General features: G+C 39.1%; 1 protein-coding gene across 2 annotated transcripts in view; it reads right to left on the bottom strand.

Annotated features, from left to right (window-relative positions):
* Positions 1-21,241, bottom strand: part of IFT56 (intraflagellar transport 56) — a 41,162-nt gene extending 19,921 nt beyond the window's left edge. The window contains exons 1-12 of one of the 2 annotated variants that reach the window (XM_088141945.1): positions 21,154-21,241; positions 20,723-20,860; positions 19,118-19,210; positions 18,071-18,185; positions 17,854-17,903; positions 16,993-17,138; positions 12,642-12,813; positions 12,295-12,369; positions 11,038-11,140; positions 10,086-10,141; positions 8,443-8,496; positions 7,310-7,373 (exon numbers count right to left, since the gene is read on the bottom strand). In XM_088141945.1, the coding sequence (XP_087998071.1) occupies positions 7,310-7,373; positions 8,443-8,496; positions 10,086-10,141; positions 11,038-11,140; positions 12,295-12,369; positions 12,642-12,813; positions 16,993-17,138; positions 17,854-17,903; positions 18,071-18,185; positions 19,118-19,210; positions 20,723-20,860 (1,066 nt within the window). In that variant the 5' untranslated portion in view covers positions 21,154-21,241. The other variant, XM_088141944.1, reaches the window with a different exon arrangement.
* Between the last annotated feature and the right edge of the window lie 905 nt (positions 21,242-22,146).

The raw sequence follows: 22,146 nt of genomic DNA, 5'->3' as shown, positions 1-22,146 counted from the left end.
ATTAGAAAGAATGCACAGAAAAGCAACAGAGATGATGAGGGGCTTGGAGGTTAAATCCTATGAAAAATGGTTACATGAACCAGATATGTTTAACTTTAAAGAAGACAAGGCTAGGGGGAGACATGATAGCAGTCTTCAAATACCTGAAGAGTTGTCACAAGGAAGAGGATGTGGATTTATTTTGCATAGCTTCCAAAGGTAGAATAAGGACCCACAGGTGGAACCTGTAGAGGGCATAGAGAATGGCTTTAAAGGACAGGGGGAAGATCCATTACCAAGGAAACAATCAGCCAAGTACCACTTGAGTCCATTCCAAGAAACAAACTTAAGAAAATGCCTCAGAGAGGCCCCTCTTTAATTCGCACCAAGATAAAGGGAGGGAGGGAGGGAGGGAGGATGGAAGCACATTCAGACTTACAAGATTCTATCCCTATAGCTCTTCCAATAAAAATAATATTAAGACCCATATGGCATTTCTTTCTTAGTCTGGTCTACCTTATAGGGCTGACAGAACTTTTACAGAAGGAGATCCAACTTGAAGTAAGGAGGAATTTCCTGACAGTAAGCGCTATTAAGCAGTGGAACAGGCTGCCTCCTGGAACCATGGCTGCCCCCTCACTGGAGATTTTCAAGTAAAGGTTGGAGAGCCATGTCTGGGATGGTCTGAGAACTCATGCCATGGGCCTCCAATGTCCCTTCTAACCCTATGATTCTATAATTCTATATGACATGAATATTTGTAGTCTAAATTCATAATTTAAACTGGAAATAAATATACATATGATTCTAGCCAAAAATGTCATCTTTATGTTGTGTCTGTACCTTAAACAGATCTATCTAATATTTGCTGCTGGCAAATATTCAATATCATCAAGTTTATTACAGCCCTAAGGCCAAATGCAGTCAAAATATCTAATAATAGCAATATAACATCCTTCTACACACACACACACACGACAGAAAAACAGTAAATATAATAGGATCTAAAATAATTAAGAATAAAAATATTAAAATAAATCAAAATAATTATAAGAAATAAATAAAAATTATAAGAAATTCCAAACCTAGGTAGTGGTGTGGCATATCATACAGATGGTAGCACAAAACTGGGCAACTTGGGCAGATATTTTTGAGTCTTTGTCCAAGAGAAGTATATTAAATAGAAATCACATTTCCTACCTGGAAATTTCTTCAAGATCAGATATATAAGGGTCTGTCTAGAATCCTTATATAGGAAGCAATACAATAGCATATGACTTAGAGTTTCTACTGAGCCATCACCTCACAAACACAACCAAAGGTGCACAGGAGTGCCCTTAAAACGTCCAAAAAAGACTGCTGAAGGCAAAGCATCCAACCTGGCTAAGGTGAAATTTCAGAATTGTAATGAATGATAAATAGGAGGCTGGAACAAATCCTTTTGGGAGAAAATGAGAAATACTGGGGTGTAACACCTTAAATTTGTTTGGAGATCTATATCTCAAATTTATTGTTTAAGGGCAGTTCTAGGATTATTAAAACTTAATGAACACAGACTTTCCCTAGAGAAGCCCAGCAATTGAATTGTATCTAAGGCTTTTTTAAGCCATGATGATTTAAAGCGATCTCTAAATACTAATAGAGCTAAACCTATAGGAAGTAGAATTAACTTTAACCAGAAGGTAAGAAGAAGAACCATGCCCTAGCATCCAATGAAACTATACCTGTTTCTACATGTAGGATGGCATTTTTGACACTTTTTGGAGCCATCAATATGGCTCTAATAAACTTATTTTAAATGGTTTCAATAATACTAAGCTTTGCAAAGGAGCAAATTTGAGAGCCATAGAGAAGCTGAGGGACTACATTGGTTTGAAAGACTTTTTGCAAGCTGCAGAGATATAACGAGCTCCTTTGGAATGGTAAAATCTTTCAATAGCTGAAGAGGTATGCTGTGTGACATTTGCCCGGTTGAAAAAATGAGCATTCCAAAATAAGGAAGCATGGAACTGTACTCCGAGGTATTTATAGGTGTGCATTCAATTTGAATCCCATTTATTTGCCATCTGTGTATTTTATGACAGTGTCAGGCAAAAACGAGGACTTTGATTTTCTGATAATTTATGTTCTATGCAAAATAAAGCTAGAACTGTAAGTGCTTTTCTCATTCCCACCTCTGAAGTAGACATAATAACTACATCGTTGGCATACAGTAGTCCTGGGATCACACAATCAGCCAAAATGGGTGGATGATGGGTTGGAACCGCAAGCGCTTGAATTATTGGATTTAGATATAAATTGAAAAGTAATGGAGCTAATATGCAAATTGCTGGCAAATATTAATAACAACATGTAGATGTGTCAGGAAAATGCATCTTGTGCCAAAATTCACATAAAATGGTTTAGATATTTTTAAAAACCAGATACAGTGGTACCTCCCCCTTCATGGATCACTGCCTTGTCGTGGCGAAGGGGCTTGCGTAACTCAGTGAAGCCATGAGCTATGCCGTGCAGGGCCACCCAAGACGGACAGGTCATGACAGAGAGTTCTGACAAAATGTGGTCCACTGGAGAAGGAAATGGCACCCCACTCCAGTATCCTTGCCAAGAAAACCCCATGGACAATGTCAAAAGGCTAAAAGATATGACGCCGGAAGATGAGCCCCTCAGGTCGGAAGGTGTCCAATATGCTACTGGGGAAGAGCGGAGGGCAATTCCAAGTAGCTCCAGAAAGAGTGAAGCGGCTGGGCCAAAGCCGAAAGGACGTTCAGCTGTGGATGTATCTGGAAGCGAAAAGAAGGTCCGATGCTGTAAAGAACAATATTGTATAGGTACCTGGAATGTAAGATCTATGAACCAAGGCAAGCTGGATGTGGTCAAACATGAGATGACAAGATTGAACGTCGACATCTTGGGAATCAGCGAACTGAAATGGACGGGAATGGGTGAATTTAATTCGGGTGACCATTATATCTACTACTGTGGGCAAGAAACCCTTAGAAGAAATGGAGTTGCACTCATAGTCAATAAGAGAGTCGGAAAGGCAGTAATGGGGTACAACCTCAAAAACGACAGAATGATCTCAGTGCGTATCCAAGGCAAACCATTCAATATCACAGTCATCCAAGTCTATGCCCCAACCACTGATGCTGAAGAAGCTGAAGTTGATCGCTTCTATGAAGACCTACAACACCTTCTAGAACTAGCACCAAAAAGATGTCCTTTTCATCATAGGGGATTGGAATGCTAAAGTAGGAAGTCAAGGAGTAATCGGAATAACAGGCAAGTTTGGCCTTGGAGTACAAAATGAAGCAGGGCAAAGGCTAATAGAGTTCTGTCAAGAGAACAAGCTAGTCATAGCAAACACTCTTTTCCAACAACACAAGAGACGACTCTACACATGGACATCACCAGATGGTCAATACCGAAACCAGATTGATTATATACTTTGCAGCCAAAGATGGAGAAGCTCTATACAGACAGCAAAAACAAGACCAGGAGCTGACTGTGGCTCAGATCATGAGCTTCTTACTGCAAAATTTAGGCTTAAATTGAAGAATGTAGGGAAAACCACTAGACCACTCAGGTATGACTTAGATCATATTCCTTGTGAGTACACAGTGAAGGTGATGAATAGATTTAGAGGATTAGATTTGGTAGACAGAGTGCCTGAAGAACTATGGACGGAGGTCCGTAACATTGTACAGGAGGCAGCAACTAAAACCATCCCAAAGAAAAAGAAATGCAAGAAAGCAAAATGGCTGTCTGATGAGGCTTTACAAATAGCTGTGGAAAGAAGGAATGCGAAAAGCAAGGGTGAAAGGGAAAGATATAAGCAACTGAATGCAGATTTCCAGAGAATAGCCAGGAGAGATAAGAAGGCCTTCTTAAATGAACAATGCAAAGAAATCGAGGAAAACAATAGAATGGGGAAGACTAGAGATCTCTACAAGAAAATTGGAGATATGAAAGGAACGTTTAGTGCAAAGATGGGCATGATAAAGGACAAAAAAGGCAGGGACCTAACAGAAGCAGAAGAGATTAAGAAGAGGTGGCAAGAATACACAGAAGAACTATACAAGAAAGATCTTAATGTCCCTGATGTCCACGCTGGTGTGATCACTGACCTTGAGCCAGACATCCTAGAGAGTGAAGTCAAGTGGGCCTTAGGAAGCATTGCTAACAACAAAGCTAGTGGAGATGACAGTATTCCAGCTCAGTTATTTAAAATACTAAAAGATGATGGTGTTAAAGTGCTGCACTCAATATGCCAGCAAGTTTGGAAAACGCAACAGTGGCCACGGGATTGGAAAAGGTCAGTTTACGTTCCAATTCCAAAGAAGGGCAACGCCAAAGAATGCTCAAACTATCGCACAATTGCACTCATTTCACATGCTAGCAAGGTTATGCTCAAAATCCTACAAGCTAGGCTTCAGCAATACATGAACCGAGAACTACCGGATGTACAAGCTGGGTTTCGAAGAGGCAGAGGAACTAGAGATCAAATCGCCAACATTCGCTGGATCATGGAGAAAGCACGAGAGTTCCAGAAAAATATCTACTTCTGCTTCATTGACTATGCAAAAGCCTTTGATTGTGTGGATCACAACAAACTGTGGCAAATTCTTAAAGAGATGGGAGTACCAGACCACCTTACCTGTCTCCTGAGAAATCTGTATGCGGGACAAGAAGCAACAGTTAGAACCGGTCATGGAACAACCGATTGGTTCAAAATAGGGAAAGGTGTACGACAAGACTGTATACTGTCACCCTGCTTATTTAACCTATATGCAGAGTACATCATGAGAAATGCCAGGCTGGAAGAATCACAAGCCGGAATTAAGATTGCAGGGAGAATCATCAACAACCTCAGATATGCGGACGATACCACCCTAATGGCAGAAAGTGAAGAAGAACTAAAGAGCCTCTTGATGAGGGTGAAAGAGGAGAGTGCAAAAGCTGGCTTGAAACTCAACATTAAAAAAACTAAGATCATGGCATCTGGACCCATCAATTCCTGGCAAATAGAAGGGGTAGAAATGGAAGCAGTAACAGACTTCATTTATTTGGGCTCCAAGATCACCGCAGACAGAGACAGCAGCCATGAAATTAAAAGACGCTTGCTCCTTGGGAGGAAAGCTATGGCAAGCCTAGATAGCATATTAAAAAGCAGAGACGTCACCTTGCCGACAAAGATCCGCATAGTCAAAGCTATGGTTTTTCCAGTAGTAATGTATGGCTGTGAGAGCTGGACCATAAAAAAGGCCGAGCGCCGAAGAATTGATGCCTTTGAACTGTGGTGCTGGAGAAGACTCTTGAGAGTCCCCTGGACTGCTAGGAGGTCAAACCAGTCAATCTTAAAGGAAATCAACCCTGATTGCTCATTGGAAGGATCGATAATGAAGCTCAAGCTCAGATATTTTGGTCACCTAATGCGAAGAGAGATCTCTTTGGAGAAGACCCTGATGCTGGGAAAGATTGAAGGCAAAAGGAGAAGAGGACGGCAGAGGATGAGATGGTTAGATAGCATCACTGAAGCAATGAGCATGAAACTGAGCAAACTCAGGGAGGCAGTGAAGGACAGGAAGGCCTGGCGCAATATGGTTCATGGGGTCACGAAGAGTCGGACACGACTTAACGACTAAACAACAACAACAGTGGTACCTCAGTTCACAAACTTAATTAGTTCCATGACTCTGGTTGCGAACTGAATTGGTCATGAACCGAATCAAATTTTCCCATAAGGTTCAATGTAAATACAGTTAATCCGTTCTGACCTCTACGAATGTGGTCACCAACCGATTTTGGTCGCCAACCAAATCAAATTTTTCCATAAGGTTCAGTGTAAATACAGTTAATCCATTCTGAACCATATGTATTTTTTTTTAAAACCACAAAAATATGCAACAAAGTACAGTACAGTACAGTATGAAGAGAGAGAACACTAACCTTGCTTGAGGCAACTTCTGGCGTGGAGGCCAGGAAGGTGGGTGGGGAGGCAGTTATTGTTTGGAGGGAGAGTCCCCCTCCAAAAGTACATCGGGGAGATCTCCTTCAGGGGTTTCCTCTCTTCTTTGTCTCTCAGCTGCAGGCTGAGTTTTGGCGAAAAATCTGTCTAATGTCATTTGTTTTTTCTTGCGCTGCATAACCCTCTGGAAATGAAAGACCAGTAGTGGCTTAATCTTCAGCTCGGCGCTTGCGTTCGCACACAGCAAAAGGTTCAATCTATCCTTCATGGGCTTGTGCCCCGGCAGTGCCTTTTCCTCCTGCATGATATAGGTTCTGTTCGGCATCTTCTTCCAGAAGAGCCCTGTTTCATCACAATTGAACACTTGTCAAGCGACGTATCCTTCTGCCTTCATGAATTCCGCGAATTCTTTCTTGTAGGTTTCTGCAACAGCCTTGTCAGAACTGGAAGCCTCACCATGTCTTGTCACACTGTGGATGACACTTCTCTTGCGGAATTACCAAACCAGCCTCTGCTGGCTTTAAATTCTTCACTTGTTGCGCTTGTAGAGGGGTTTTTTTTGCAGTAAATCACTGTGCAATTTCCTGGCTTTTTCACAGATCATAGCTTCACTAACGCTATCACCTGCCAGCTGTTTCTCATTCAACCACATTAACAAAAGTTTTTCCACCTCTTCCAGCACTTGTGTCCTCTGCTTGGTTAACATCGTTACTCCTTTTGCCACATCAGCTCCTTTGATGGCATCTTGATTCTTCAAAATAGTCGAGATTGTCGACTTTGCCATCTTGTACTCCGAGGCCAGATCAGTCACACGAATACCACACTCATGCTTTTCTACAGTTTCCTTCTTCAATTCAATGGTTATTTTCTTCAAAACCTTATTCTTACCATTCTTGCTCTGTACTTTCTTTTTACCGCCATGCTTGCTCTGCACTTTCTTTTTACCACCATGCTTGCTCTGCACTTTCTTTGGAGCCATGCTAAAAAGCACATCAAAAAGCTTCACAGCCAGTGTCTGTCTGCGACCGCGATCTCACCTACAGGAAGCCATGACCATGTGTCACAGCAGGGAAAATGGCCACGAGTCATGTTCATCACCCGATGCAGAGTTCGCAAAGGGAAGCAAAATTTTGCAAACGGTGCCGTTCATGAACCGAATTGTTCGTGAACAGAAGTGTTCGTGAACCGAGGTACCACTGTATGAGACTGTTTTTAGTTACAGATGCAATTACACTCAATTTGTAGTTGTGACAATAGAAATGGAAAAAATATTCACAATGTTTTATTGGAATCACACAGTAAATATTTAACAAAAGCAATTAATGTCTGAAGAAAAGAGAACAGAGTACATTTAAAACATACCACATTCACTAGCAGATCCTCCCACTAGCTGGAAAAATTGCTGAGCAATTTTCAAATGGTCTCTCTGAAAAAGAATAGTATAGAAATAATACGGCATTTAGTGTGCCAATCAATATTTTTTCCCTTTCTATTTCATGAATATCTAGTTCCATTTTTCATCATGCTCCTCATTTTGTTTTTTATTTTCCCCTCCCAAAATGTTTTGATGTCAGTGAGCATGTTCAGTTATCATTATTTTTTAAAATTTTTGTGTAAAACTTAGGATTTTTTTTATATCTTGGGAAAATTATAAGCCTTCCCCAGCATGGTTGTATTTCCTTTTTGTTTCTCAGTAGCTCTAGTTTACCTAAAATAGTTACCATAATTCAACACCTGAATTCATTATTAATATAAAAGACAATTTATACTTTTTGCCTCTTTTATTTATTAATCAAATTTGTATAGCCGCCTATCTCAGAAGAAGTGATGCTGGGTGGCATACAACAATCAAGTAAAAACAAATATATAAATACAATCATTATAAAAATAAAAAACAATCATATTAAAAATTAAAAAATATTAAAAAATAAAATATACAAACCACAGGCATGGAAAGAGTGAATATATCAGTAATGGAACCATCTTAAGATGTTATTGGTTCCCTGAGACACCCAAGCCTGGTGACATAACCAGGACTTGAGGAACTTCTGGAACTTTAACAAGGATTGAGCTAACCTGACTTTGAGGGGGAGAATGTTCCATAAGGTGGGCTCCACAGCAGAGAAGGCCTACCTCCTGGGACCCACCAAATATAAGTCCTGGGCAGATGGTACTTGCAGCATGCATTCTCTGACAGATCTAATGGGACGAGCTGATGTAATCATGGAGAGGCGGTCCCTCAGATAACCTGGTCCCATGCCATAAAGGGCTTTAAAGGTTAAAAACAGCACCTTGAATTGGACCCAGAAGCAAAATGGCAACCGATGCAGCTTGTGGAGCAGAGGTATGACATGTGCTGTTCTGGGAGCACATGTAAAACTAAAGGAAATTTATGTGAGCAAGGATCAAGTTAAAATCTCAATCAACCTTTCTGTTCTATTTGGCTACTTATAGATTCTTCATAAATTACTATTATCAGAAATTGTTATACTCACTGAACCCATTTCCTGCCCAAGGACTGCATTCACTACTCCTTTAAGAATATACTCCTAAAAAAAAGATTATATTAAAAAATAACTAAATTATGCAACTTTTCTGAAGCCTAACACAATTTACAATTATTTTATTCAAATTATAGTGCAAGTACATAGATATCTGAATAAGATATGTTTATAGCTTCTAATTGTACCTGTTAAGCCATGTTAAATATAAAAAGAACTCAAACCATTAAGAGACTGAGCAGTCACCCATTTCATTCTTCTGATAAAACTGTGTAGATCAGGGGTCCCCAACCCCAGGCCACAGACCGGTACCGGTCTGTGGCCTGTTAGGACCCGGGCCACACAGCAGGAGGTGAGCGGCGGGTGAGCAAGCGAAAACACCCGCTCTCCATCGCTCACGTTACCGCCTGAGCTCCACCTCCTGTCAGATCAGCGGCAGCATTAGATTCTCATAGCAGTGCAAACCCTATTGTGAACTGCGCATGCGAGGGATCAAGGTTGCGTGCTCAGAATCCAACACTTATTTTATTCCACACGTGGCCTGCCCATTATTTTATTTGCCACTTGCGTTTGCGCCTCTTTCCCACACTGCACACTTGTCTCAGTCACAGTTTTGGTAAGCCCATAAGCTTTTTTTTTTTTTTTTATCTGTTCAGTTGTGTCCAATTCTTTGGAGACTACCTGGACAAGTCCCTGCAATTTTCCTGGCAAGGTTTTTTTCAGAAGTGGTTTGCCATTGCCTCCTTCCTAGGGCTGAGCCCAGCTGGCGGTCGCAGGGGAGTCGGATCTTTCCGACATTCGCGTCTAGGCGGGACCAGCAATCAATTCCTATCCCCACACAAAGCACTGCCAGTGTTTCTTCCCACCGAAATAATAATAGTAATAGAAATAATAATAATAATAATAATAGAAATAAAGTGTACAATAAATGTAATGTGCTTGAATCATCCCAAAACCACCACTACCCCCAGTCCGTGGAAAAATTGCCTTCCATGAAACCGGTCCCTGGTGCCAAAAAGGTTGGGGACCACCAGTGTAGATATACTCCATTACGCAAACATAAGCTGTAAGTTGAACCACCCTGGTCCCAGAAATTTATCTTCCCATCTTCCAGGCTCTTAAAGCATTTGCCAGCTAAGGACACTATTTTTAAATAATAACAATACCAATAATGAATTTGAAATAAGTAGAATAATCAGAAAATGTAAATATCTATTAAACTCTATAAAAATCACTTAAATGGAACATAAAACATGCCAACTATTGTACCATAGTGTTTTTTTAACAATCAAAACATTTCAAATCTTGGACCAAGTATATTGTGTATACTGTGTATATACTGTGTATATTATTGTTCTGATTGCTATATATGTGAAGAAAATTTCAAAACAGAATTTCATCGAGACTAAGTTAGATGTACTTAGTTCCCATTAAAATAAATTGCAACTTATACAAATGAAAGTTAATTTTTCATATTGATTTTAATGGAACTAATTTATTCTCGATCCACATATCTTTTTTTTAAAAGGGAAGGCAACAAAGGAAAAAAAAGATGGTACAAGAATTTAATGCTATCCTATAACATATTCCAAATATAATTTCTTCCAGTATATAATAATGAATAAACTTTTTTTAACCTGAGGGGTTGTAGGTTCCAGGTCTTTAATCAGATTGTAAGCCTCCTGTACATCATCTGAAATAATATGTTACAGTATATTACTATAGTATATAATACTGTAACTCTCCCACACTTTCATTCAGCTTTCATCTATTGACAAAAAAAGAAGCTAAACATTTGTGTAATGTTGTACTTCATTTATAATGTGTGTACACTTTAAAGGCTTTCTAGCCTTATTTCACTCATATATTTGCATATGATACATAGAGAAAAAAGAAGGAAAATGCATCAAACAGAATGCCAATTTATTTTTTTCTGGGTCCATAAAAGATGCAATTAATTACTAAAATGAAACATTTTATTAGTGACAAACCAAAAAGAACTTAAAAGCAATTTTTTTGGATTTTGTTTTAACAGTTCAAATATGAATAAAAGAACACCAGGGTCAATGTGACAGTTGCAGAACAGTAACATTAACTTTGATCAGCCCAAGATCAAAATTTATACCTCTGAGGTCTGCTATGCAAAACAAATCTCAAGATGGGAGTAGGGACTAAAGGCATTTCTTAGTGTTGATATAATTGAAGTTAGTGACGTATGTATTTTTGTTCCTACACAGATCTAGGTGAAGATGGGACAGATTGTATAGATTTGCTTAAGCAAAAATTCACTTGTCCCTAAAAGGGACATTAAATAATGGGGCTGTGCAGCACTTTGGAACTGAAGGCAAAAAAGTGCTTTGAAGTGCAGGTGACAAACATAGCACTTGCCTGCAATTCCTTAAAGAACCCCATACCTTTCTCCAGGATCATCCTACTTCCTTTACATCATTTGTTAGCTCATGAAGCACCACAAATAAAAATTAGTAAGCAACTGCATCCCCAAAACAAAATACATACATCCTCTATTTGGTAGAAAAGAATCACTAGAAGTTGTGAAAAGTAAAATGAGGTATACAGATTTTTTTAAACCTTGTCGAAGATAGTAAATGACTAGATTCAGTCTAGCTTCAGGAATAACATCAACCAGGGGAGGGAGTACTTGGAGAGATCCTTCCCCTCCTCGGAATACCACCTGTAAACAGAATTACTCACTGTATCAATATTGTGGCAAACAAGTTACAATGTTACCTTGTACATGTTTTAAATATATTATTTATTGGACTAGGAAGTGGCAGTTTATCATGATCCATGAAAATATGTCACTTATTACTCCATTGCTTTTGTACTTTACAGAATAAACATTTACCCCAGTAGAATTCATAGTGACACCTTTATTATTATTTATTTAATACTATCAATATATACAGCACCTTACTTAGTTTCATACACAGCCATTATGTATACATACTAAAAACTTGGATACAGTTGCTAAGAGAATGAAAAATTAAGCACAAGACCTTGCTGAAAACATGGATTTTGAGGACGAAGGGAAAGAGGTGACATCAGGTATATTTTTTGTGAGACAAGGGAGTTTCAAACAACAAGGATGAAAAAGCAGAACTCGCAGAGAGCAAGAATATTATCTGACACCTGAAGATATAGATTTAGAGAAGTAAAAGTCATTAGTAGAGAAATAAAGTGTAAAACATCTGGTAATTGAAGGATAAGATGTTAGCAATGTGCATGGAAGGGCATGAGAAGCTAAAAAAGAGATATAAAGAAGAATTGTGCATGGAATAAACAAAAATACTTTTAAATTATTTTGGTTTGTGAAGAAAGTTAATTTGGGGTGAAAACCAGATCATAAACCAAAATCATAATACAAAAGAAAAAAATCAAGTTTACAGAGTTAACAGCATCTGGAGGCAAACTGCAAGAAGAGAAACTGGAGGGTATAGGTCACAGGAAGGCTTTTGAAAGCGATAATGTTTGAACATAATAGGAAAAGACCTCAAAGTCAGGGATAGGCTAATGATTATGCATGAATAATAGTAGGGAATATGATAATCAAAGTAAACAAAATCAAAATCAAAGACTTATGAAAAAATATATAATATTTAGCATTACCATAAAAATGTGAAACATTATATTCTCTCCATCGATCCCACTTCCCTTTCCCAAATCTGCCACTCTTTTTCAGGAACTCTTCTGTGAATATAAGTGCAACTTTTACAGCTCATTCCCAACCAATAAGTTACTCTTCTGGACTAGTTGACAAAACAGTACTTTGATCATGTGTATGATATGAATAAGTCACATTATATGAGCTACTCCATTGCTACTTACCAGGTTGTGCTTAATGAGCTCTTTAGCAAATTCAAATGATGTTGAAGCACTGTCCATCAAACTCTTAAGCTCTGCCTTATAGTTTTAAAGAAATTTTTAAAAAATAGACAATAGGTCACATTATTAACAGTGGTAACCAAGGGAATAAACATTTTGCTTAAATGAATATACCAAATACTATAAGATTAAAATATGAACTCTGTACATGTACCAGGAAAAATAGAAATAGCAATACACAAACTGCAAAGAATTTGCACTTCTCAAGAACAGATATTGAAATATTATAGCAAAATTTAAACTTGTATTGAGGAAATGATTTGGGAAATAAAAATATTGTAACAAAATACCTCAGCAGCTTTCCCATTGTAGAGTCGGAAATGATTACAAGCCTTTAAGTTAAGAGCAATGGTACTATCAGGAACCTGTTGAAGGTAAACAGCTAGCACCTCTTGAGAGACATCATAGTAATCCAACTTGTAGTAACACAAGGCCACATATACATTGAGGGCCATATATTCCCTGCCAAATCAGAGTTCATCAACATATTAATGTTACTTCAAATAACTACTGCTTTATGAAATACAGCTAAGTTTCAGTGACATAAAACTCAGAAAGAAAAAAACAGTATATAAATGTAAATATAAAAGCAATACCCAAAATATCCAGCTCCCTTCAACACAAGTTCAGTTAGCAGCAGAATGGTATGAGACATTAATACATTCCTGATCCTAAAAACTGTGGTATAGGCAAGAAATTCTCAGCTAATGGGACACTAAGATCATTGCCTAGAATCCTGGGTATATAATTTTACATTTGTTTAAAAAAGTAATAGAAATGTTGTCAGAAAAACATCATGGACACTTGTCAGGTTCAGTCCAAAGAACTCCACGAGACAGTACAGGTCTAGTTCGATAGCTTTTATTAGCTTCCAACCATAAGACAGAATCCTGCCAGACTGAATCTAAACTTCTCAAGCCAGCAAGCAAACACCGAGAATTCCTTAGGGTGGTGCCAGTCTCATCTTCTTAACCTTCCCAAGCTCCTGCTGGGGGCTAAGGAAATGCTTATCTCCCCGAGCACAGCCTGCACCACACCATTCCATCACAACACTGCAGTATACATCAGTATTAAGCTGTTCTAATTAATCAAGAAAAACAACTTGGAATCATAGAGGAGATTCCACTGAAGTGTGCAGCAGCTGTGAAAAAGGCAAATTCCATGCCAGATCTCATTAGGAAAGGGACTGAAAATCAATCTGCCAACATTTATTTGACAAATAAATAAATGGCTCTCTTCAGAGACTGAAGGTGGCAAACAGCACTCTTTCTTCCAATGTTTTCTTCACAAAAACAACCACATAAAATAAGTTGGACAGACTGAGAATGGAGTGAGTCTCCATGTGTGACAGAGATCCAGGGTTGGGAGAAATAACCATCCTTTTGCATATTTCCCTGTTCTCTGTAGTAGGTGAAAGAAGCTTCCAGACTCCCACTTCAATGTGATGTGGACAAGGCATTTATGACCAGCTGGAGAAATAAACTTTAGGTGTTAGAGAGTAAAAAAAACCTTTGTAACTAGATAAGATTGAGGGAAAGAGCCCCAGTTTGTATCCTGCATTGTAACCTTTACAAACTGTGTTAAGTAATTCTAAGCGGGGCTCTAAATTGTTAACACCTGTGGAGAGGGGTGGAGGCCAATCTGGGAACGGTATTTAAGATTAGCCCTGGAGGAGTGAAAAGGAAGGGTGCGGGGTTGGTGAAGTGAATGTCTACCTCAGATTGTTGCTGGTTTGCCTTAAAACAGGTCACTTGAGAAAGCTGCAGTCTCAAGCCTTTCCTTGGCCGTGTGAAGGGAAGTTTCTCTGTCTACTCCTCTCGCCACCAAAGTACATTTACTTAAGGCTACTTAGGTGAAGAGGGTTCATAACCCTGCTTTTACTTCTATATGTTGATTGTTTGCTCCTATGGAGTGATTTTTAATTTGCAGCTTGCTTTACCATAATCCTTTTGAGCATTAAGTAAAGCCTTCATTGAAAACTTTCTACTTGCTTCCTGAGTTATTCTGTCATCATGATTGCACACAACCAGAAATGAAAGAACCCAGAGAGGGAGAATGAACTATGGATACTTCACCCCCGTGGGTATCTGTCACATGGTGGCTAGCTGTGTGGGATAAACCTGGTTTGTGCATCGCAAGAAAGATGGCACGTAAAAAGGAAAGGAAGCAGGAGCTGTTACTAATGCAGTTTTCGCAAAGAGATAAAATGGATGCTGAGATGGAGTTGGAGAAACAAATGGAAAATATTGTGGTCAGCAAGAAGATGGTAAGGCAGAGTAAACCCCTTATGGTGGAAGGAGGAAAGAAGTCCATGGGGAGTATGGACTCCAAGGAAGACAGAGATGAAGACCAGGAGGAAGAGAGGGGAGTGGAAAGAAGGCTGATAATGGGGAGAGGCAGGATGTTAAATCCAGAGATGAGGGCCATTCAGAAACCCAAGTTCCCTGTGTATCAGGATGACCAAGATATTAACATGTATTTTAGGGTATTTGAAGTTTCATGTCTTGATTATGATGTACCAGATTGGGAAAAGATGAAACACCTGTGAAGTGTGGCATTGGGAAAGCTGTTGCAGCTACTCTCCGAAGTCCTGATTGAGCAAGCCCTTGACTTCCCAGCCTTCAAGAGACTGGCACTGAGAATGTTTGGGAAAACTGAAGACCAGGTGAGGAGGGAGTGGAAGGTGGAAGAGAGGAGACCCGGTGAATCTTGGGTAGAGTTTGTAAACAGACAGGACAGGCTGCTGGGACTATTATTTAGTAAAGCTGAAGTCTGCTCTGTGGAAGGGGCAAAACATCTCATGCTGAAAGAGAAGTTTTTTTCGTATTTGCCCGAGGAAGTGATGAAACTAGTACATGCTAGAAATGTGGAGGATGCCTCAGAGATTGCTGAATTTGCTGACCGGTTGGACAAACGGAAAGCCCAGGAACCTCAATATGAACAGAGAAGGGTGAGGGAAAAGGGGAAGAGTTGGCAACCTAGAAGCATCTTTTACTACAAGCAAGATAAGGAAGGAGGAAGAGAGAGGAGAGGGAGCTGAGAGAAAGGGGAGCGAAGCCACTTGAGGAGCGCAGGAGGAGCGGCGCACCCAAGCCCCAGACTGAGTTTCTCCAAGCCAGCGATGTCTAAGTTAATGTGCTATCGGTGTGGTGAAGAGGGCCACATGAAGAGAGAGTGTAAGATGCTGCAGGATGATAAGTTGGCGCAGGAAAAGGATGGTTATTTCTCCCAACCCTGGATCTCTGTCACACCATGGTTGAGGATGGACTTGATCCTAGGTCTCCCCGTTGTAGCTGAACACCTTTGAAGTACTATGTACAGTTCTGGTCTCACTTGAAAAATAATGCAATAGTGTTGGAAAAAGTGTGGAAGAAAGCAATCAAAGGGCTCAAATATCTTTGTTTGGGGCTCTTAGCTTGAAGAAAAAGTAACTGAATGGGAATTCAATCAAGGTATATAAAATCATGCAGAGCAGAGAGAATAGACAGGAAGATGTTTCTCTCTTTCAAAACACTAGGATCGGGAGACTTCAAAGAAGTTGACTGGAAGATTTGGAACAGACAAAAGAAAGCATTTTTTCATACAATGCATAATCGGTTTGTGAAATTCAGTAACACAAGACATAGGGATGGCCATTAGTTTGAATTGCTTTAAAAGAGGATAAACTCATGAAGAATACATCTATCAAGAGCTATTAGGCTTGAGGACTCAGTGTTCAATGTTTCAGTAAGGGGCTGCAAGCCTCCAAATACAAACTGAAAGGGAACAATAGCAAGAGAGGTGCTTGTCTTCATCTCCTACTTGTGAGCACCTTAGAGGGATCTGGTTGGTCGCTGTGATAAACATATCGCTGGATTAAAATAGATCTTGATCTGATCCAGCTATTTTTCTGTTTTCTACTTTTAAATTAAAAACTGCAGGTTTTTTTTAATGCTCTCTTCTAAATCTGTTCTTCTGCATTCTCATACATGCTCATAGATACACACAAGTAAACAAATCACATTGATTCATGTGGAAGGATGGGTTGTAACAAGAGTGTAGGCAACTGAAATTGGATACCTTCCCCTTTAATTCTAAAGCACTTCCGTGTCCAGACGGGGGAGAGATTGTTTAAAAAGCTTTGTGTTTGGAACAGCTGGGTGTGGTGGTGGTGTGGTAGTGTGCTGGGTGTATAGAAGAGAGGCAAAAGGAAGCAAGGGAGAGAGCAGCAGTCAAGGTTTGTGGAAAGGCCAGGAGCATTGTCCTTTTAAAGGAGCATGGGTACCTGGGAATAGTAATATATATTCTAGGGATAGCAGTAGTGGTTAATAGGTAGAGTAGTATAATAGTAAGTTGAGCGATAGAAATATAGGTTAGGTGAAAACTGTATTAGTGGAACACCTGGGTAGAAACAAGAACATTTTGTACTGTGAATATTGGTTTTATAAAGAAACCCCAATATAAAAAAGGGAGAGAAAAGTCTGTGGGTGCAGTGTCTCATTGGGAATATCTTGGTGAGTCTGGGTAATCTACCCTTGGATATTAAATGAACCTGTGACAATTCACAAGAATTTTCTCAATTCTATTATAGAATTCAATTGAGAAAATGAACTACTGTAATCGATAACATGTTAAACAGATAAAGAGAGAAGTTGACTCAACCTGTTATCAAGTAGTATGCGTTTGTAGATATCAATAGCTTCTTGATAATGAGATCGCATGTAGTGTATAGATGCTAGACTAAGCTGGTCTTCTGTTATATCCTGCAAATTCTGATGGAAGCTCATCAGTTTCTTCTCATCACCAAACTAAGAAGACAATGTGATTTAATTAAAAGAGAGAGAGATATGGATGCCTTACATACTAATACTTTCAGTCTGCTGAAAACAATATTTTAACCATATTTTTCTTGAGCCTCCACCACTTTTCATTAGAAACCAATTCTTTTTCCACTGACTCCAGGCAATCTGCCAAAGGATCATCTGTTGCTTAGTTATCTTAATTCTTCTTACCATGTAACTTTCAGGCTTTGGCTTCTGTGCATACTTAGTACTTCAGCTCTTCATTTCAGCACTCTATATAGTCAAGAGAACTTTTTTCTCACTTAAACAAGCCTTCCAGAAATTAAATGGTAAGGCTGAAGGTGTAAAATATTATTGTATTTTGTTCATGAAGTGGCAATCCAGCTCAGAATAGCATGAGTATGTATATATATATAAGCTGACCAAAATAAAATAAATTGTAACAGAATCTCCATGGTACAGAGCGGTATAGCAAATGGTGTTGGTGTCAACTAGATTTAGTTAGGTGTCTTTCCTTTTCCTCTTATCGACTCGTCTCCAATTTGTTTTGCTTCCTTTTTTTCAGCACCTTACATAACACCGCTTACTCTGAAAAGGAATAGCACGATGGGTATTTATAAGATTTTAAATAAAATTTGAGGAAGTGATGGGAACTGAATTTCAAAATATCTCAAATGCTTCTAAATTTGATCCAATGTTTTGAAATTTAAAATATACATACCTTGTGTGCTAGATGGAACAACAGACGATTCTGAAGTCTACTCTTGGGAGCTGAAAGCAAAATTAATAAGAATACCTAGGTTTTCAAACTAATTAATTAATTCATATGCATCATTTTCACAGTGTAACCAATGCCCCTATTCAGTTCCAATAAGTTCACTGGATTTTATTGCCAGTAAACATATATTTTAAAAAGCAGCCTCAATTACCTGACTCACCTTTCAAAGCAGCCTGTTCAGCTTGTGTATACATTCCCAGGAAGAAGTAAGTGCATGCTAGATTCACCCACACATCAGGGTTGCAGGCAGATCCCTTGGTTAAATCCTCATACTCCTTAAATAAATAACAATTTTTGATACAGCCTTGCTTAACCATCACAGACAAATTTATGCTTGCTTTATTTCTTCTTGTAACCCAGTCAGAGCACATAAGAACTGTAAATAAGTAAGAAGTATAAACAGAAGTGACTAATTCTATCCAATGCAGACTTCATATTTCAGCTGTCATCAAAACATTGAGAAAGCTGCATCCTTTTCATTGCAACTGCTTTCAGGGCTTCCCCAGGCCACTTCTGCAAGTGTGTGCACGTACAGCAGTTTTGCCCTGTTGGAAGTAATAATGGAAATGTTTTATGTGCATGCACATGCATAGTGAACCTGGAAATCCCCTCAAAAGAGTTGTATGGAGCTTTCTGGAAGATGCTACTACCTCTGCATTTTAAGGAGGAAAACTTTGCTCATAACAATGTGCTTTGCAAAACATCTGTTTAAGTGCTTTGCACAGCCCTAATTTGTATTATTACAGTTTTCTTCTACAATAATTAAACAACATGACTTCAAATAGATGCAAATGTTTTAAATACTTCATTCTGATATTTTATCTTATTTATTTTGGTCTGTGAGAATAAACATTTGATACATTACAGTATTACATTTCATTTTTCACTGATGGTAAATTTGAGGAACGATGTTAGAGACATAGGTCATGTGTAAATTAGTTACATTTTCTTCCAAAATGATTTTATATCAAGAAATATATTTTCCTCATGCATAGATTTTGAAAAATAGATCATAAAGTTAATACTTTATGCTTTGTAAATTAGTCAAAATAATAAACAATATAACATTTAGTCACTAGATTTCTAGACACAAAATATTAGTCAGTCCTTTTGCTTTTATATTACTTTGAGACACATTTAACTGCTTCTCAATCTTACAAATTTAAAATAACATCCTCCTTTTCAAGAGGAAACAGCACTACCTCACCTCCAGTGCTCTCTTGTAGTCACCCAAATGGAAAGCACAATATCCAATCCAGAGGTCTGCATCTTCCTCCTGTTCCCCAACCTGACGCTTAAACTTGGAAAGAAGGCAAATAAAATTAAAGTGATACCCAATTGTGACCAAGTTCATGTAATTTCTAATTATTTTAAAGTAAGTTCATAGATTGCAGCCATATGATATAGATACATAAATCTAATCTTTTAGGCAGTGACAGAGCTTTAATTTATACACTTTCAAAAGTCGCTGTATATATGATGTGCATGTATAAAAGAAGGGCTTGAATTTAAGTTATGTAATTAAATGTTTAAAAATATTTAGATAGCCAGTTTTTATGACTGGCAGGTAGAAATGTATTAAGGTGATCATGAATATGATGTGCCATCAAGTCAATGTTGACTTAGCAACCACACAGATTTTCTCTATGACGATATTAAGGTCATAGCATCTCCATAAAAATCAGTCTATTTGTCACTGTCAGTTATAAAAATATGTACAGAGTCCATTTATTCATAATGATAAAGTCAGGTATCCTAGCTCATTAAACCACAATATGAGTGAGCTGCAGGCTGGTTGCAATACTCCAACTTTCCTTTTCTCTTTGCACATGCAGGTTTTTAAAAAGGCAACAGCATTGTAATTTGACTACCCATAGGTGTCTGCATGTAACTACTGTGGTCAAGAAGTGATGGCAAACACACAGTGATTCATGATCCAAACTCGGCTCTTTCATACTTGCATCTCAATGTATCAACCCTGGAATTATACTCTACAAAACCAGACAAGAATTTATAGACTAATAAACTAAATAAAATTAATCCTAATTTGTTCAGGTACAATAATCATATTCTCTCATTCAGAAACCACACTAAACCATCCATATGAGCATGCTGCTCATTCGTGTTCCAGTTAGTAAGATAATACTGCTTCTGCTGCATTGTTCTACAAACTTATTTCTTGCTAAGACTTTGCCACTATTAGCCTATGGCCATGTTCACACATGATAAACCAGGAATGTTGGCATAATAAATCACAGTGTGAACAAGCAGTTTATCTTACTTCCTCCACAAAACTAAGATGGTTAATATAAAATCCTAATTCCTAAACTGATAAAGCAAAGTCATTATAGTCTATCATATTCATAGTCTTGTGATTTAGATACCACAAAACAGTAGATTTCTTATCACAGCTAATAGGTCATCATAAGTCTACTCATCAACTATGATGACTACATTTAATCTATACTGTGGAGAATAAATTGTAATCTGGGGATTATCCTGGGCCACTGCATAAAGTAGTTTAGACTCTAGATTTACCTTCAATTTTCCAGAGGTGGTATTTGCCACCCTAGAAAATCAAAGAAGCAAAAAGCAGGGATGTTCTCAGTCTGAAATGATGAAAGTAACAAGAGGGTGGATGGATGGACACCCTTCTCTTTTTTCTTAAGCATTGATCTGCTCCGATCATCTGCTTACCGAACACAGGAGAAGTCTTAAATATACTCATGCTCGCCAACAATCCAGAAGCGGCCATAGCAACTGACTTGCAGAACCCTCGTCCCGCTGCATTCCCCAGATGTATCCCTAGTACCTCTAAAAGGGCAATGGCCCCAGTGAAATCTCGCTGAGTTAACAAATCTTCCAGCTGCGGCAGCCGTTTGCCTTTCTTTCTGCGCTTATCCGCTGATTGAGGCCCGCCTCCAACAGCGGGTTTCAGCCGTGAGAGCATCTGCAAAAAGCGATGAAAGTAAAAACAGGTAAAGCGAATAGGACTCTACCAGTCTTTCTCGCCCTCCCATGTCTTTAGAAAAGCCGCTTAATCTATCATTATCCGACTCCTCCTGGCCCTCACCATCTTGCTCACAGGCCTGCTTCACAATAACAACGGTCGTCTGCTGCTGCTCTGCCTCTCCAAGGTCTCTGTTACCCTGGCAACCGCGCGAACGGAGGTAGTTAGGGTAAGGCAATCTGGCCAGGGAGACATCAACAAATGACCGGGCGGCAACTGCGAGCCATACTTACAGTTCCGCCGGCGCTCCGCCAAAAGAGCTTTGGGAAGACTCTCCGGAATCCAAATGCTAAGCGACGTGAAGCGGCGTGTACTCTGTCGTGGTTTGGGAAGGGTGGAGAAAGGAGAGTCCCAGTTCAACTGAAAAGCTCCGTTTTCGCGAAGAGCTGAGTAGCTGTTCCTTGTCCCGTGACACACTGCTGCAAGGAGTTGCCTACTCAGTTACTACCACAGAGTGTTTGTATATTACATATATATGTGTGTGTGCTAAATACATCAAATAATTGGTGCTAGAAAGAAGGGAATTTTCTAAAACTGAGTTTAACCACTTTTTTTTCCTATTCCTTTTAAAGATTCTAAAAAAAGAACAAATTATATCCGAAGCTGCTTGATTGCAAAACGGTGAAGCACACTGCAGTTGTCCTTAATCATATATGGAAATTAAGTACATTTCTTCTGCAATGGGACTAAATGAAGAGAGACACACATTCACATATCTAAACTGAAACTAGTGTTACTTTAGCATATGATAGGACATGCTGTCTGCCAGCCAGGGGTGTAGGTTGGGGTGGACCCACAAATGACCATTCAGAGAGCAATAGGCAATAAGGGAACCAGCAAATAGGCCTTGGGTGGAATAATGGGCTGACATTGGCATACCATCACCCAACAGGACTGTTGCTACTGTCAGAAAACGACAGACACGGGTTTGGTTGTCCAGTAGACAGAAGTTTTTTTAATTGGGCACGTTTGCAAAGGTGGGTCCCTCCCGCAGCAATGGAGGAACCCCGAAACAAGGTCTGACAGGTTTTTATACCCCCTATCTGTCGTCCCCCTCCTAAGAGGGCTTGGCTTACAATCTCACCCTTTTTACCGCCCCGGAGCACTGCTAATTAACCGCAAAACCGCAGACATTCCACTTTCCTAATTCAATCAGCGCAATACACACTTCCTAATCCCCACTTGACCCAACAGCCGCCCCCTGCCATTTCTCTTCACTCTGGTGC

Source organism: Python bivittatus, unplaced genomic scaffold (assembly GCF_059951505.1).
Source record: "Python bivittatus isolate LINGU-HERP-01145 unplaced genomic scaffold, Pbiv_v1 ctg000330_np1212, whole genome shotgun sequence".
Taxonomy (NCBI): domain Eukaryota; kingdom Metazoa; phylum Chordata; class Lepidosauria; order Squamata; family Pythonidae; genus Python; species Python bivittatus.
Note: the sequence above shows the minus strand (reverse complement) of the source record. Positions and strands in the feature narration are given on the sequence as shown.